General features: G+C 52.5%; 1 protein-coding gene across 2 annotated transcripts; it reads left to right on the top strand.

Annotated features, from left to right (window-relative positions):
* GHRL (ghrelin and obestatin prepropeptide) lies at positions 772-12,242 on the top strand. Of its 2 annotated transcripts, none has more exons than XM_013981924.2 (5): positions 772-3,391; positions 3,842-3,960; positions 4,178-4,291; positions 7,223-7,331; positions 8,208-12,242. In XM_013981924.2, exons 2-5 carry the CDS (start codon positions 3,850-3,852, stop codon positions 8,225-8,227), a joined length of 354 nt encoding a protein of 117 aa, XP_013837378.1. In that variant the 5' UTR covers positions 772-3,391; positions 3,842-3,849; the 3' UTR covers positions 8,228-12,242.

Below are 12,348 nucleotides of genomic sequence, written 5' to 3'. Positions count from 1 at the left end.
CTGCAGAAATTATCATAACTTATAAATCAACTATACTTCAATGAAATTAAAAAATTGGAGTTCCTTCTGTGGCACAATGGCATCTGCAGTATCTCTGCAGCTCAGGACACAGGTTCAATCCCTGGCCCAGACCCACAGTGGGTTAAGGATCTGGCATTGCCAGAGCTTCCGTGTTGTCTCAACCGCAGCTCTCATCTGATCCCTGGTAGGGGAACTCCATATGCTGCAGGGTGGCAAAAAAATTTTTTTCAAAATATCAATAAATAAAAATAAGGAGTTCCCATCATGGCTCAGCTGTTAACGAATCTTACTAGCTTCCATGAGGACACAGGTTTGATCCCTGGCCTCGCTCAGTGGGTTAAGGATCCAGTGTTGCTGTGAGCTGTGGTGTAGGTCAAAGATGCAGCTCAGATCCTGCGTTGCAGAGGCTGTGGTGTAGGCCAGCAGCTACAGCTCCAATTCAACCCCTAGCCTGGGAATCTCCACATGCCACAAGTGTGGCCCTAAAAAAGCCAAAAAAGGAAAAAAGAAGAGAAAGAAAGAAAGAAGAGAAAGAAAGAAGAGAAAGAAGAGAAAGAAGAGAAAGAGAGAAAGAGAGAAAGAGAGAAAGAAAGAGAGAAAGAAAGAAAGAAAGAAAGAAAGAAAGAAAGAAAGAAAGAAAGAAAGAAAGAAAGAAAGAAGAGAAAGGAAGGAAAGGAAGGAAGAAAGGAAGGAAGGAAGGAAGGAAGGAAGGAAGGAAGGAAGGAAGGAAGGAAGGAAGGAAGGAAGGAAGGAAGAAAGAAAGAAAGAAAGAAAGAAAGAAAGAAAGAAAGAAAGAAAGAAAGAAAGAAAGAAAGAAAGAAAACTCCCTTCTATAACCTCAGAATATGCCTCATTCAGGCCAAGCTTTAGCCCAACTGATGGGGAAAAGTGCTTGCTAAGCCAACTATTTATCAGCACGCAATTTGTTCTGAGACACCATTTTTATACAGGAATTCATTTGGTGATGGGCATTCTTATTTGTCCCCGATCTGTACAGGCCCTCAAGTCCCTGCCACAGGAAGCAAACCCCCGCCCCTCCAAGCAATCCAGAGGGAGGTTCTGAGGAGACGCTCGGCCTTGGGATTACCCATACTAGGAAGGAAAGGGGGAAAACCTCAGCTGGAGAAGTTAGTCCTTCCCTTAAGCCTCACAGACTTCCACCCCAGGCCTCTGGGCTCAGATCTGCATGCATCATCACCCCCCGACCCCCACCAAGTCTGCACCCCTTTCCACAGCTGTGGGTGGGCAGCAAGGTACTTTCTGGGTTCACCTTTCCCTTCCTCAGTGGTTCTGACGCCTGTCAGCCCTTCCTGCTCCCCAGCCAGCCTCGACTCTGAGGTATGTGCTTCAGGTGGTTTCCAACCCATAGGCAACCTTTCAGTTCCCTGAAGATAACACAGCAGCAGTGGTTGTTTGTCTGAGGGCGGGGTTATCTAAGATCAACACGAGCAGCTCCTGTCTCCAGGGCAGGAGTATGGGAGGCCTCATGGCTCAGTAGGTGCCTGGTCACCATAGTTGGCTTGGTGGCTATTGTGGTGGGGGGAGGGGGAGCTGGTGCACCCTGAAAAAGCGGCAGGCCCTCTCCAACGTCTCCCTACTCTTGTCCACCTTCAGCCCTTCTGGGCCCCCAGGCCAAGAGGCCTAAGCTCAGGTGGTTGATAAAGGTGAAGGCCTCCAGGGGACTTGCCTGCACTTGCTGGGACTGAAGGAGGGACTCCAGCCCCCACATTCTACTCCTGGGCTCAGGCCAGCCTCTCCCAGGCCCCCACTGTCCCCAGAGTCTCTGCCAGGGTCGAGGAACCCCTGAAGTGGACCAAGGTCAGGCAGTCCCTTGATGACCAGCTATCTGTCTACAGGGTCCCCTGCCACCACCCCGTCCTGCTTAGAGCGGGCTGGTTTTCCTGGGAACCCAGGTTCACTGCAGGAGCAAGATGGGGAGTCAGTGAAAGCTGTGCACGGCCGCCAGGAACCGGGCTGGACGTGCCAGCACTACCACTGATGACTGTGCAGCTTTGGGGCCAGTGTGGCCCTCCTGGAGTTCAGTTTTTCTCTCAGTGAAATAAGAGGTGCGGCCTCCCAGGTCTTTAAGATCTTGTCCTGTCTCGACCCGGTTCAAGAGCCTTAGTGTCCCCACTCCTACAGATAGAGCCCAAACTCCTTGTGCCAGCAGCTTCCAAAACTTCGCTTAACCTAACCTGGCGCTACCTTCTAGGCCTTTCCTTATGACCCCACCCTCTGGCCCCCGTCGCCACTGCCACCCTCCTCCAAGCACCCATCCTTGTCACCATAGCCACAAGCAGGCTACACTCCCACCTTCTGTTCACCTCCACTCTGCCCTCTGCCTGCAGTGGCGCCTTCCCTGCTGAGCCCAGCCACAAGCGAACCCTCTGAAACACTAGCTGATCTGCACAGACAACACCAGCCCTGAGGAGCCACTGCCTGGGCCAGTGCAGTGAAGCGCTCTGGACAGGTAAGGAATCCCTCACAACATTAATTAACTCTTTATGCAAGAATGTGCAACAGGCATATACCGGCCAACATACAAAAAGCAGTCGTCACCAGCACCATACTTGATGCATTATAAAGGATTTCACACCTATCACCTCATTTAATCCTCAAAACCACCCTGAGACGCAGCCCGGAACAGGAAGGCGCTGAGTGATCTGCCCAAGGCCAGTCTGTGAGTGGTGACCTGGGGCAGTACAGGTCACAGCTTCCTGCCTCCAGGCCCCTCTGTGCCCTCTCAGAATCTGGTAGGAGAGGGGAGGCAAGCCGAAGCACTAAAACCAAGCTGAGCAGAGCCATCACCACCACCCCAAAGAAAGGACTGGAATTCAGCCCCTGTTACAGAAGGTCCCTGCCCTGCTCCCCCACAGCTCCCTCATCTGCGAAATGGGACTGCCCTTTGGGAGGTGTGAATAGTCCACGGGCTGAGCTTCTGTGTGCTTGAGGGGGTCAGCCAGAGTAGCACCCGTTGTGGGGAGCAGCAAGGGTCGAGGCTAGACAAGCTCCAGAGTGAGGATCCCCCCTTCCATCCAGGGAGGAAGGGGGTTATCAGAAAGGGGCAAGAGCAAAGGCCCAGAGCAGCAAGGCCGGGCCAGACTCAGAGCCACTGTCTTCCCTCCCACCTCAACTAGGGCCAGGGGCGCTTGAGGACAGGAGGAGCAGGTGTGCCACCCACGCCAACCCAGCAATCTCTCAGGGCATCTAACCTCTGCTGTTGATTTCCACCCAGAGGATGTGAGCATTTTTAGTTCCCAAGGAATGTAAATCAGCCCTGATGCTGGGGGGTTGCTGGTTTAAAACAAATACAGGCTGCCTATATAAAGACCAGACAGCCACAGGGCCCCACCTGTGCCAGGAAGCCCAGGTAAGCCCCCTCCGCCTTTCCTGTGTGGGTCTGTTTATGGGTTGAACTCATCTAGACTGCTGGGCATCCGCAGGCCCATCTGAACATGGGGAGATCACAAGACCTGGGGCAGCCTGGCTGCTCAGAGCTGGACTTAGGAGCTGCCCCAGGCCTTGTCTCCTGGGACCTTGCCACTTCAGCTCCATTATCCTTCCTCGAGAAACTTGATCCAGGGTCCTTGGGGCCTGGGACAAAGGACATGGGCATCCCACTGCCAAGTATTCTGTCCCCAAATATTCCTTCTGCCTTCCACTGCTCCTACCGTGGGGAGGCAGGTGGTACAGGTGCTCTAGTCGGCAGTCACAGTCCCAGGTCGAAGGCTCCTACCCTGTCTGCTGGACTCTGAGGCATGGGGAGGGGGGCATGCTGCCCAAACACTCCTCCACTCCAGGCCTGCCTATTCCCTGCCAGCTGAGGCCATGCCCTCCACGGGGACCATTTGCAGCCTGCTGCTCCTCAGCGTGCTCCTCATGGCAGACTTGGCCATGGCGGGCTCCAGCTTCTTGAGCCCCGAACACCAGAAAGTGCAGGTAAGACGTCTCCCCAGAGCCCCGGCTTCTGGCGGGTACCTCATCCCAGCCCTTCCATGAGTTGGGACCTGGGCTCACCTGCTCTGGGCTTCAGGCCTCTCCCAAGGAGGACTCTGGATCTGCAAGGGGGCCCATACCTTGCTCTGCTTCTGGAAGGAAGTAGTGGGGGTGGGTGGGCATCTTAGGGCCTCAAGAGAGCAGTTCCTCTTTCCAGCAGAGAAAGGAGTCCAAGAAGCCAGCAGCCAAACTGAAGCCCCGGGCCCTGGAAGGCTGGCTCGGCCCAGAAGACAGTGGTGAGGTGGAAGGCACGGAGGACAAGCTGGAAATCCGGGTGGGTCCCTCTGCAGTTTTAGGCTTTCCATAGTGGGTGAGCAGATGAGGGAGTGGAGGGTGCGGGGAGATGCCTGTCCACAGGGACTCAATGTCCAGCTACTCAAGAAAGAGAAAATAACCTGAAAATAGTTGACTCTTGGAGTTTCATCACGATTCAGCATTAACAAACCCGACTAGTATCCATGAGGACACAGGTTCGATCCCTGGCCTTGCTCCGTGGGTTAAGAATCCGGCACTGCCATAAGCTGTGGTGCAGGTTACAGATGTGGCTCGGATCCCGTGTCACTGTAGCTGTGATGTAGGCAGGCAGCTGAAGCTAGCCTGGGAACCTCCATATGCCACGGGTGTGGCCCCAAAAATCAAAAAAAAAGTTGACTCTCCACAATTGGGCTCTGTGAAGTCTTGATCCATCAGCAGGCAAACATCTAAGGGACTTTGCTATAAGAGGCAAGGGGGAGAAGGGGGCCAGCTGACACCAGGCTATCTCAGCGGGAAGCCGGCAAATCCGGTGCGGAGACAGACACCCAGGAAGGAACACTTGGTCACAGACTGAAGGCCTTTCCCTGAAGAAAACTTTTTGGTTGATTCAGGGCCTCCCAGACCTTACCTGGGACTGGAGGTGGCACCCTGGACAGGTGACCTGCTGCAGCTCCAGCTCTCAGTGAACCCCATCTCATTTATAGAACCTCATCCTCGTTTATACATGAGGAACAGAGGCCCAGACAGAGGGGGGCTCACCTGTCTGAGAGGCCACAGGCGGTGTGGGACAGAGATGGGACGGATGGTCTGGGTCCCTCCAGTCCCCAGGCCTGTCTCCCCATCACTGGTCTGGCAGAGAGCAGGTAGCCCAGGGGCACCTCTCACTGTCCCACCTCAGCCACCCTCTATCTACCCCAGCCTTTTGGAGGATCAGCTCTGCAACCCATGCCCTCTGCCCCTCCCAGGCACCTCTTCCACACCCCTGAGGCCCCACCTGCCACCTTCCCACCTGGTGGCCTAAAGATCCTTAGACTAAGAGCAGGGAACTTTTCCAGTGAGTATTCTCAGTCCAGTAGGACCCAGCTGCACCCCAGCCAGAGGAGCCTTAGTTAGCCCAGATGAAGAAGTTTCAGTGGCTGAGGACTCATGGATGGAACTTTCCAGACTGCACAGAGGAAATGGCAGGCACTGCCTCCACTAGAACCAGAAGTCTGAAGGGACTGAGGAGTTGGGGTGCCAGACGCAGGGTGGGAAACCTGTGACCCAGGCCGCAGAACTCTGACCATGCTCCCCAAGCCCCTCCCCCATCCTGGGGTTCCTCGTCACCCACCACAGGTCCCTCCACCACTCCAAATGTTTTCCTAAATCAAGTTGCAGAGCTGGAAGGCTTTTGAAACCAAGTCCCACCATCCTCCCACTGACCGGATGAGACAATGAAGCCAAGGGGGCCTTTTCAAGTCATTCAAAGCCATTCTCCCAGCCAATGGCAGCCACGCATTCCGCCAGTTGCCTCTCTCCTGGTCTGCCAGGGTGCAGACCAGCCTGGCAGTTTTCCTGATCGGTGCTTATGTGGCTGAGGTCACCTGACCACCCACATCAACCAAAGGGGTGGAAGGAAAATGAGTATTTACTGAAGGGAGGGAATGGAGCCCGCACCCCCACCCCCCACCGGCTGCCCATCAATCATGTCATTTCCACTCACTCCACCTTCATGGCAGAGACAAGATGGGGAGGTAAATTTTTTCTTTTTTTTTTTCTTTTTAGGGCCACACCTGTGGCATAAGCAAGTTCCCAGGCCAAGAGTAAAATCAAAGCTACAGCTGCTCGCCTACACCACAAGCACAGCAACAGTGGATCTGAGCCGCCTCCTCAAACTATGTCATAGTTTATGCCAACACTGGCTCCTTAACCCACTGAGTGAGGCCAGGGATCAAATCCATATCCTCATGGATACTAGGTGGCTTCTCACCTCAATGAGCCACAACAGAAACTCTGGGAGGTAACTTTTAAAAAGGAGAGTTCCCTGTGGCTTATTGGGTTAAGGAGCCAGCGCTGTCACTGCTGTAGCTTGGGTTTGATCCTTGGCCCCAGAAATTTTGCATGCCATGGGTACAGCAGGAAAAAAAAATTTTTTTAAAGGGAAACTGTAGGGAGTTCCTGTTGTGGTTCAGAGGTACCAAACCCAACTAGTATCTGTGAGGACACAAGCTCAATCCCTGGCCTCACTCAGTGTGTTAAGGATCTGGCGTTGCCGTGAGCTGGGGTGTAGGTCGGCAGCTGCAGCTCCAATTTGACCCCTGGCCTGGGAACTTACATATTCCAGGGTGTGACCCTAAACAGCACCCCCCAAAAAAAGGAAATTGTGAGCTCCAATAAGTCATCTTTTGGGATGCCGAGAAAGTAGGGGAAATGGAACATCCTCACTGTAGAAGGGAAGAAGAGATGGAAGCACAGGAAGAACAAACTTGGTTCAGAGCATCTTCCTTGGAAAAGATCAGCTTCCTGTCCAGTTTCCCACAGAACAAGGAAAGGCCTGTGCAGATGAGAAGAAATGTCACCTGGAAAGGGGGGTGTGCAGAGACCATCCCCAAGGCTAGCACTGTGTACACCAGATAGACCCCCTGCCCCCAAATCACCATGCCAGGCCTGAAGCTCTACCACTGGTCAATGAACTTTACATCTTCCCAAGCTGCAAGGGGTGGGAAAAGCATCTAGAGAACTCCAGTAGCTTTGTCAGAGGTAAGAAAAGGGGTACCAAGCACGTTTCCTGAAGACGGCGGGGTGGTAAGACCAGGAAGGAGGGTACCCGGCTGAGCTGCCCCTTAGTGGTGCCCTCAGGCCCCAGGCCCTTCTCTCCCTCTCCTGAGCCCAGGGCCTCCTCTGGGAGGTGGGCGGGGGCTGGGTGGCAGGGGCAGGAGGGTGTGAGCTCTGACAATGGTCTTCCTCCTAGTTCAACGCCCCCTGTGATGTTGGGATCAAGTTGTCAGGGGCTCAGTCCGACCAGCACGGCCAGCCCCTGGGGAAATTTCTCCAGGACATCCTCTGGGAAGAGGTCAATGGTAAGTCCCCGTCCCGGCTAAGGTCAATTCCAAGTTCCTGGGAGTCCCAGTGTGAGCCCATCTATGGGTAACAAAACAGAAATTTCCTTCCCCATCCCTGCCTCTCTAAAGAGCTTCTGTGGCCTTCTGTGGCACAGGATCCAGTGTTGTTACTATAGAGTTTTGGGTCACTGCAGTGGTGTGGGCCTGGGAAGTTCCACATGCTGCAAGTGCAGCCAAAAAATAAAAAAGGGCCTTTAATTGCTCTTTCCCGGGAGTTCCCGTTGTGGCTCAGCAGTTAGCGAATCTGACTAGCATCCATGAGGATGCAGGTTCGATCCCTGGCCTTACTCAGTGGGTTAAAGATCTGGCATTGCCGTGAACTGTGGTGTAGTTGCAGACGCGGCTCAGATCCTGCATTGCTGTGTCTGTGGTGTAGGCCGGTAGCTACAGCTCCGATTTGACCCCTAGCCTGGGAACCTCCTTATGCTGCAAGTGCTGCCCTGAAAAAGAAAAAAAAAAACTGCTCTTTCCCAAACAGTTGTCCCCATACCTGGGGGGTGGGGTGGGGGTGGATTCATTCCAGGACCTCCCGCTTTTAGGGGACTTGCCCAAGGCACAGTCCACACTTCGAGGCCAGTGCTTCCCCATTACAACACACTACCACCTCCAAAGTCACTCTGTGGAAGAAAAGCCTTTTTTTTTTTTCTTTCCTTTTTCTTTTTTTTTTTGGCCATGCGTGCAGCATGCCAATGTTCCTAGGCCAGGGAACCCAAGCCACAGCAGTGACAACCCTGGATCCTTAAGGAACTAGGCCACCAGGGAACTCCAGAAAAGCCATCTCTGATGGCAATGGCAGAACAGCACAGAATTTTGACTTGATCTCTTGCTTTTCAGAGGCCCCGGCCGACAAGTGATTGTCCCTGAGACCAGCCACCTCTGTTCTCCCAGCTTCCTAAGGGCTCACCTGGCTTCCAGGACGCTTCCACTATCACACCCAGCTCTGAGGGACGCTAGCCTGGGAGGTGAATAAACATTCAGACTGGATGCTGAAGCTTCAAAATGTTTATTTCACCCCACAGGAAGATTTCATATTTCACTGAAAAACAAAAAAATCCCCTCTCCCATTCTTGGTCTATGGTCAACAGGAAAAGAAGAAACATGTAGCAAGGCCCGGTGTGCATGCTTTAGAAAACCAAAGGAGACCAACACATACAGAGATATCAGACTGGGGAGGGGAGGAGGGAGGTGGAGGAGAGGGGGACAGGGGGAGAGGGGAGGAGGGGCAAGTGGGAGGTGAAAAGAAGAAAAACCAAGTTCCTTTAAATATCAGAGCATCTTGAGTGCCAAGTTGCACTGAGAGCTCATTACCGGTCAGCAAGGCCTGCGTGGACAGGGAAACTCTGCAGGTGACATGATAGGAGCCAGCCTCTGTCTGACTGCCTTTCGAGGGCAGAACAGGATGCTGGGGAAGGAGTCTGACGCTAGATATAAGCAGGGCATGAACAATGGCTGGAGCCACTGCTCAGCACGCTGTCCTCACTCCTCCTCCTCCCTCCCTGTTCACTGTAAAAACCTGGGTGAAGCACGTGCCACCTCATGTGGCCAAGGGTGGGCATTGCCTCAGTGACTTCAGAGATTTAGGACACTACACTGATGTCCACGCACATGCCAACTCCAGCTCACACAGCTGAAGTGAGCCTGATTCTTAAGTTCCACAAACTTAATTCCAGGGACACCACCACACTGCCCGGGAAGAAAGTCACTTCTTTAGGGTAAACATGGGAACAGGCTTGAGAGCCGGTGGTGACGGGTGGGTGAGCATCATGGAGGAGCACCGCCAGCCTGCCCGTCCCCACACAGGCGCGCCATCAGAAACAGGCAGGATGCTCCTGCGCGGAACGGGGTAATATCCACTCTCTGCAAAATGCTTCACCACAGAGGGCCTCTCTAGGAGCCAAGTAGCTTCTCCAGGGAAATTCTGGCCACCTGGAATCCAACGACTCCAGCCCTAACGACTGATTGGACTTGGCGAGGCCCCCGAAACCCAATTGCCACCCCTCAGTGAGAAGCTGCCTGTGGTCCCTGGAATGTCATCCTGACTAGGGAACCTCTTGGCAGTGCAGAGGCTCAGGCATTGCAGAGCAGGATCTGTGTTTAACACGGCCCCCAGAGCATATATATAAAGGGGCTCGGAAGCAACAGGGTTGTACTCAGCAGGGCGCATTACAGAGCCACGTGGCTCTGTGCTGCTTAGAGCAGGTGTCAACTCCTCTAACAAGAAAATGCAGAGCTGGCCGGGGGCGCTCCACAAAACTGAGAATGCAGGAAAAAGCTGTCCTGTTCCACATCCACCCTAACTCTCTAAGCCCCAGCTCTGCTGTCAACTCCATGCCAGTCCATTGGGCAGATAACACACCCACAAGCACACATTCACTCTCCATCTCTCAGGCGACCACACACACACCTGACTATCTAGCTACGCAGTGACTTAGCTCACTGAATCGAAAGCACCTGCCTCTGTGTGATCATCACAGTTTGAAACGAGTCAGCCCCAGAGGAGTCTAAGATATCAGAGCGCAGGTAAACCAAGTGGGGGAGTTGGGGAGAGAGGACACACTCTGCTGTGTAAGCTAGCCCCTCTCTCTGATGCAGAGGCCCACACACCATCCTGGAGCTGAGCCTCATCCCAGCTCTATCGCACTTAGTAGGGGTGCTACCCTGCTCATCCCCAACCATGCCTGTGGCCCTCTTCTCAACTGCCAGAGGAGGCTCCAACATGGTCAAATGGTCCAAGAAACCAGTTTCTGATCAGTGGGGCAGCAGCCACAGACTAGGCTCAGAGGAGGATGGGTGCCAGGCCCTGGGGGAACGCTGGTCAGCTGATGATTCCCCTATGACTCACTCCTTCCTCAAGGGACACACCAGGCTTCTCTCCCATGTGCCTGGGTCAGAAACAGATGCTAGGAACCCTGTCTGGACCAGGCTCTCTGACCTGGGTGAGGCAGCACGATGTGGTAGAAGCATGGGCTTCAGACCCAGAGGCAAATGTGAACACCAACTGTCTGCTCCAGAGCAAGACACGATTTCTCTGTCTCCTCTGATGTCCAACACCCTCCTCCCTGCGTCACTGTCAAGACTAAACCGTATCTCCCATGAAGACACCTGTATAAAATAGGCATTCAATCACCCTAAGAGCCACCATTTACTGCATTCTTGCTGTGCACCAGGCACCATTCTAAACACTGGCAGGAAAGGAAGTTAGGGTCACTGCAGTTAATTTTCACGACAAACACACTTAGGAGGGAGAAAAAAACTTAAGTGACTTCCCAAGGTCACACAGTAAACACGCTTCCAACTCACCCAGAGCTGTAGGCTGGGGCCCATGCTCTCCGATGTCCTACTGCCTCTCAACCAATGTCACCACCTTGCCCTGTTGCCTGGGGTCCAAGTGATCCGCTTTTCATTTTCCTTAATAACACACTGAGTCAACTTGGAGTGGGCTGAGGACCATTTCAAGTCAACAGCTGGCAGAAATAAAATTCACTGCAGAGAACAGGGGACATACCTGAAAAAAATGCAGCATTTCTAACCAGGTCCCACCTCAGCCCTCTAGGACTGCTCCTGCACACATCACTTCCTGACAACACCAAATTCCGGTTCTCTGAAGCAGGTGGATTTACCCCTGGGATGAGCAAGAAGGTATTTGCTGCAGGAAAAAAATCCTCCTTATAAAAAACTGTTGTTTTATAATATACCCAGTACATTAGTATAGTAACATGCTCATTTCTTACACACTCAGAGGTGTGTAAGAAATTATCTTATGACAGTGTACACACACAAGAACAGAGACCCACAGTGAGCCACCTCCCTTTAGTCTGAATCCACTTCGAAACACCGCAGACAGATGAGCATTTATAGCAAGCACAGGGCTGCCTGGCCACTGACTGACTTTGCTCGAGCAGTGGCCATTTGCCCTAATTTTATAGAAATGACTAATGCAAAACCCAAAGTGATTAGTATTGGCCCCAAATTTAATACAGTTAGCAAGATGGTTAACACCAAAAATGCCAAGAGCAGATTTCCAGCCACTGGGTGGACACAGCTGCCGAGTGAGGAATGTGCTGAAAATACCTAAACCAACGGTTGTGCCTGAGATGAAGCATCGACAGATTGCAAATTTGTCTGGCATTCTTGGAACAGAGCCTTCCCTTTGACAGGTTTACTTTTGGCTTGAGCATTTGTGTTCAAGGATACCTTAGGACAAAACTGGAGGATGAACTGCAAGCAGTGAAACAGAGTTTCCTCCCAAGTTTACCCAGAGGCATCAGAGGTGACAGTCCAAAGCCCACAATACAACCAATTCATCAACTGCACCCCATGTACTCAATTTTTCTTCCTCCTATTGCACTGCTCTTGGAAAAAAAGGCTATATATTTTTCACAGCTAAGAAGCAGAAGTAGAGCTGGGTGCTCCCAAGCAATAAAATGACACTTAATGCTCAAAGGTAGTAGAATTTGGTTTTCCTTTTTCTCTTTTGGTCAGTCCACAGCATACGGTGTTCCCAGGCCAGGGATCAGATCTGAGTTGCAGTTACAACCTACGCTGCAGCTGCGGCAATGCCAGATCCTTTAATCCACTGTGCTGGGCCTGGGATTGAACATGCATCCTAGTACTACAGAGATGCCTCCAATCCAGTTGGGCCAGAGTAGGAACTCCAGCAGTAGAGCTTTTAAGAAGGTGTCAGGGATTATTTCCAGCGTCAACTTTCTGAGATATATATATTCAAGAATATCTCCAGGCCTTTGGATTCTCAGGTTGCAAAGCTGGTCAACTCAACCACTGGTGGAGTTCCCTTGTGGTGCAGTGGGTTAAAGTTCTAGCGCTGTCACTGCTGCAGCTCAGGTTTGATCCTTGTCCCTGGAACTTCTACATGCCGCGTGCAGTGAGGCCAAAAAAAAAAAAAAAAAAAAAAAAAAAAAACCCCAACCCCTACCCCACCACAACTAAACCATTGTTATCACTCTGAGGAATACAG

The sequence above is a fragment of the Sus scrofa genome, chromosome 13, assembly GCF_000003025.6.
Source record: "Sus scrofa isolate TJ Tabasco breed Duroc chromosome 13, Sscrofa11.1, whole genome shotgun sequence".
In the NCBI taxonomy this organism is placed as follows: domain Eukaryota; kingdom Metazoa; phylum Chordata; class Mammalia; order Artiodactyla; family Suidae; genus Sus; species Sus scrofa.
This window is presented reverse-complemented; position numbering and strand designations above follow the sequence as displayed.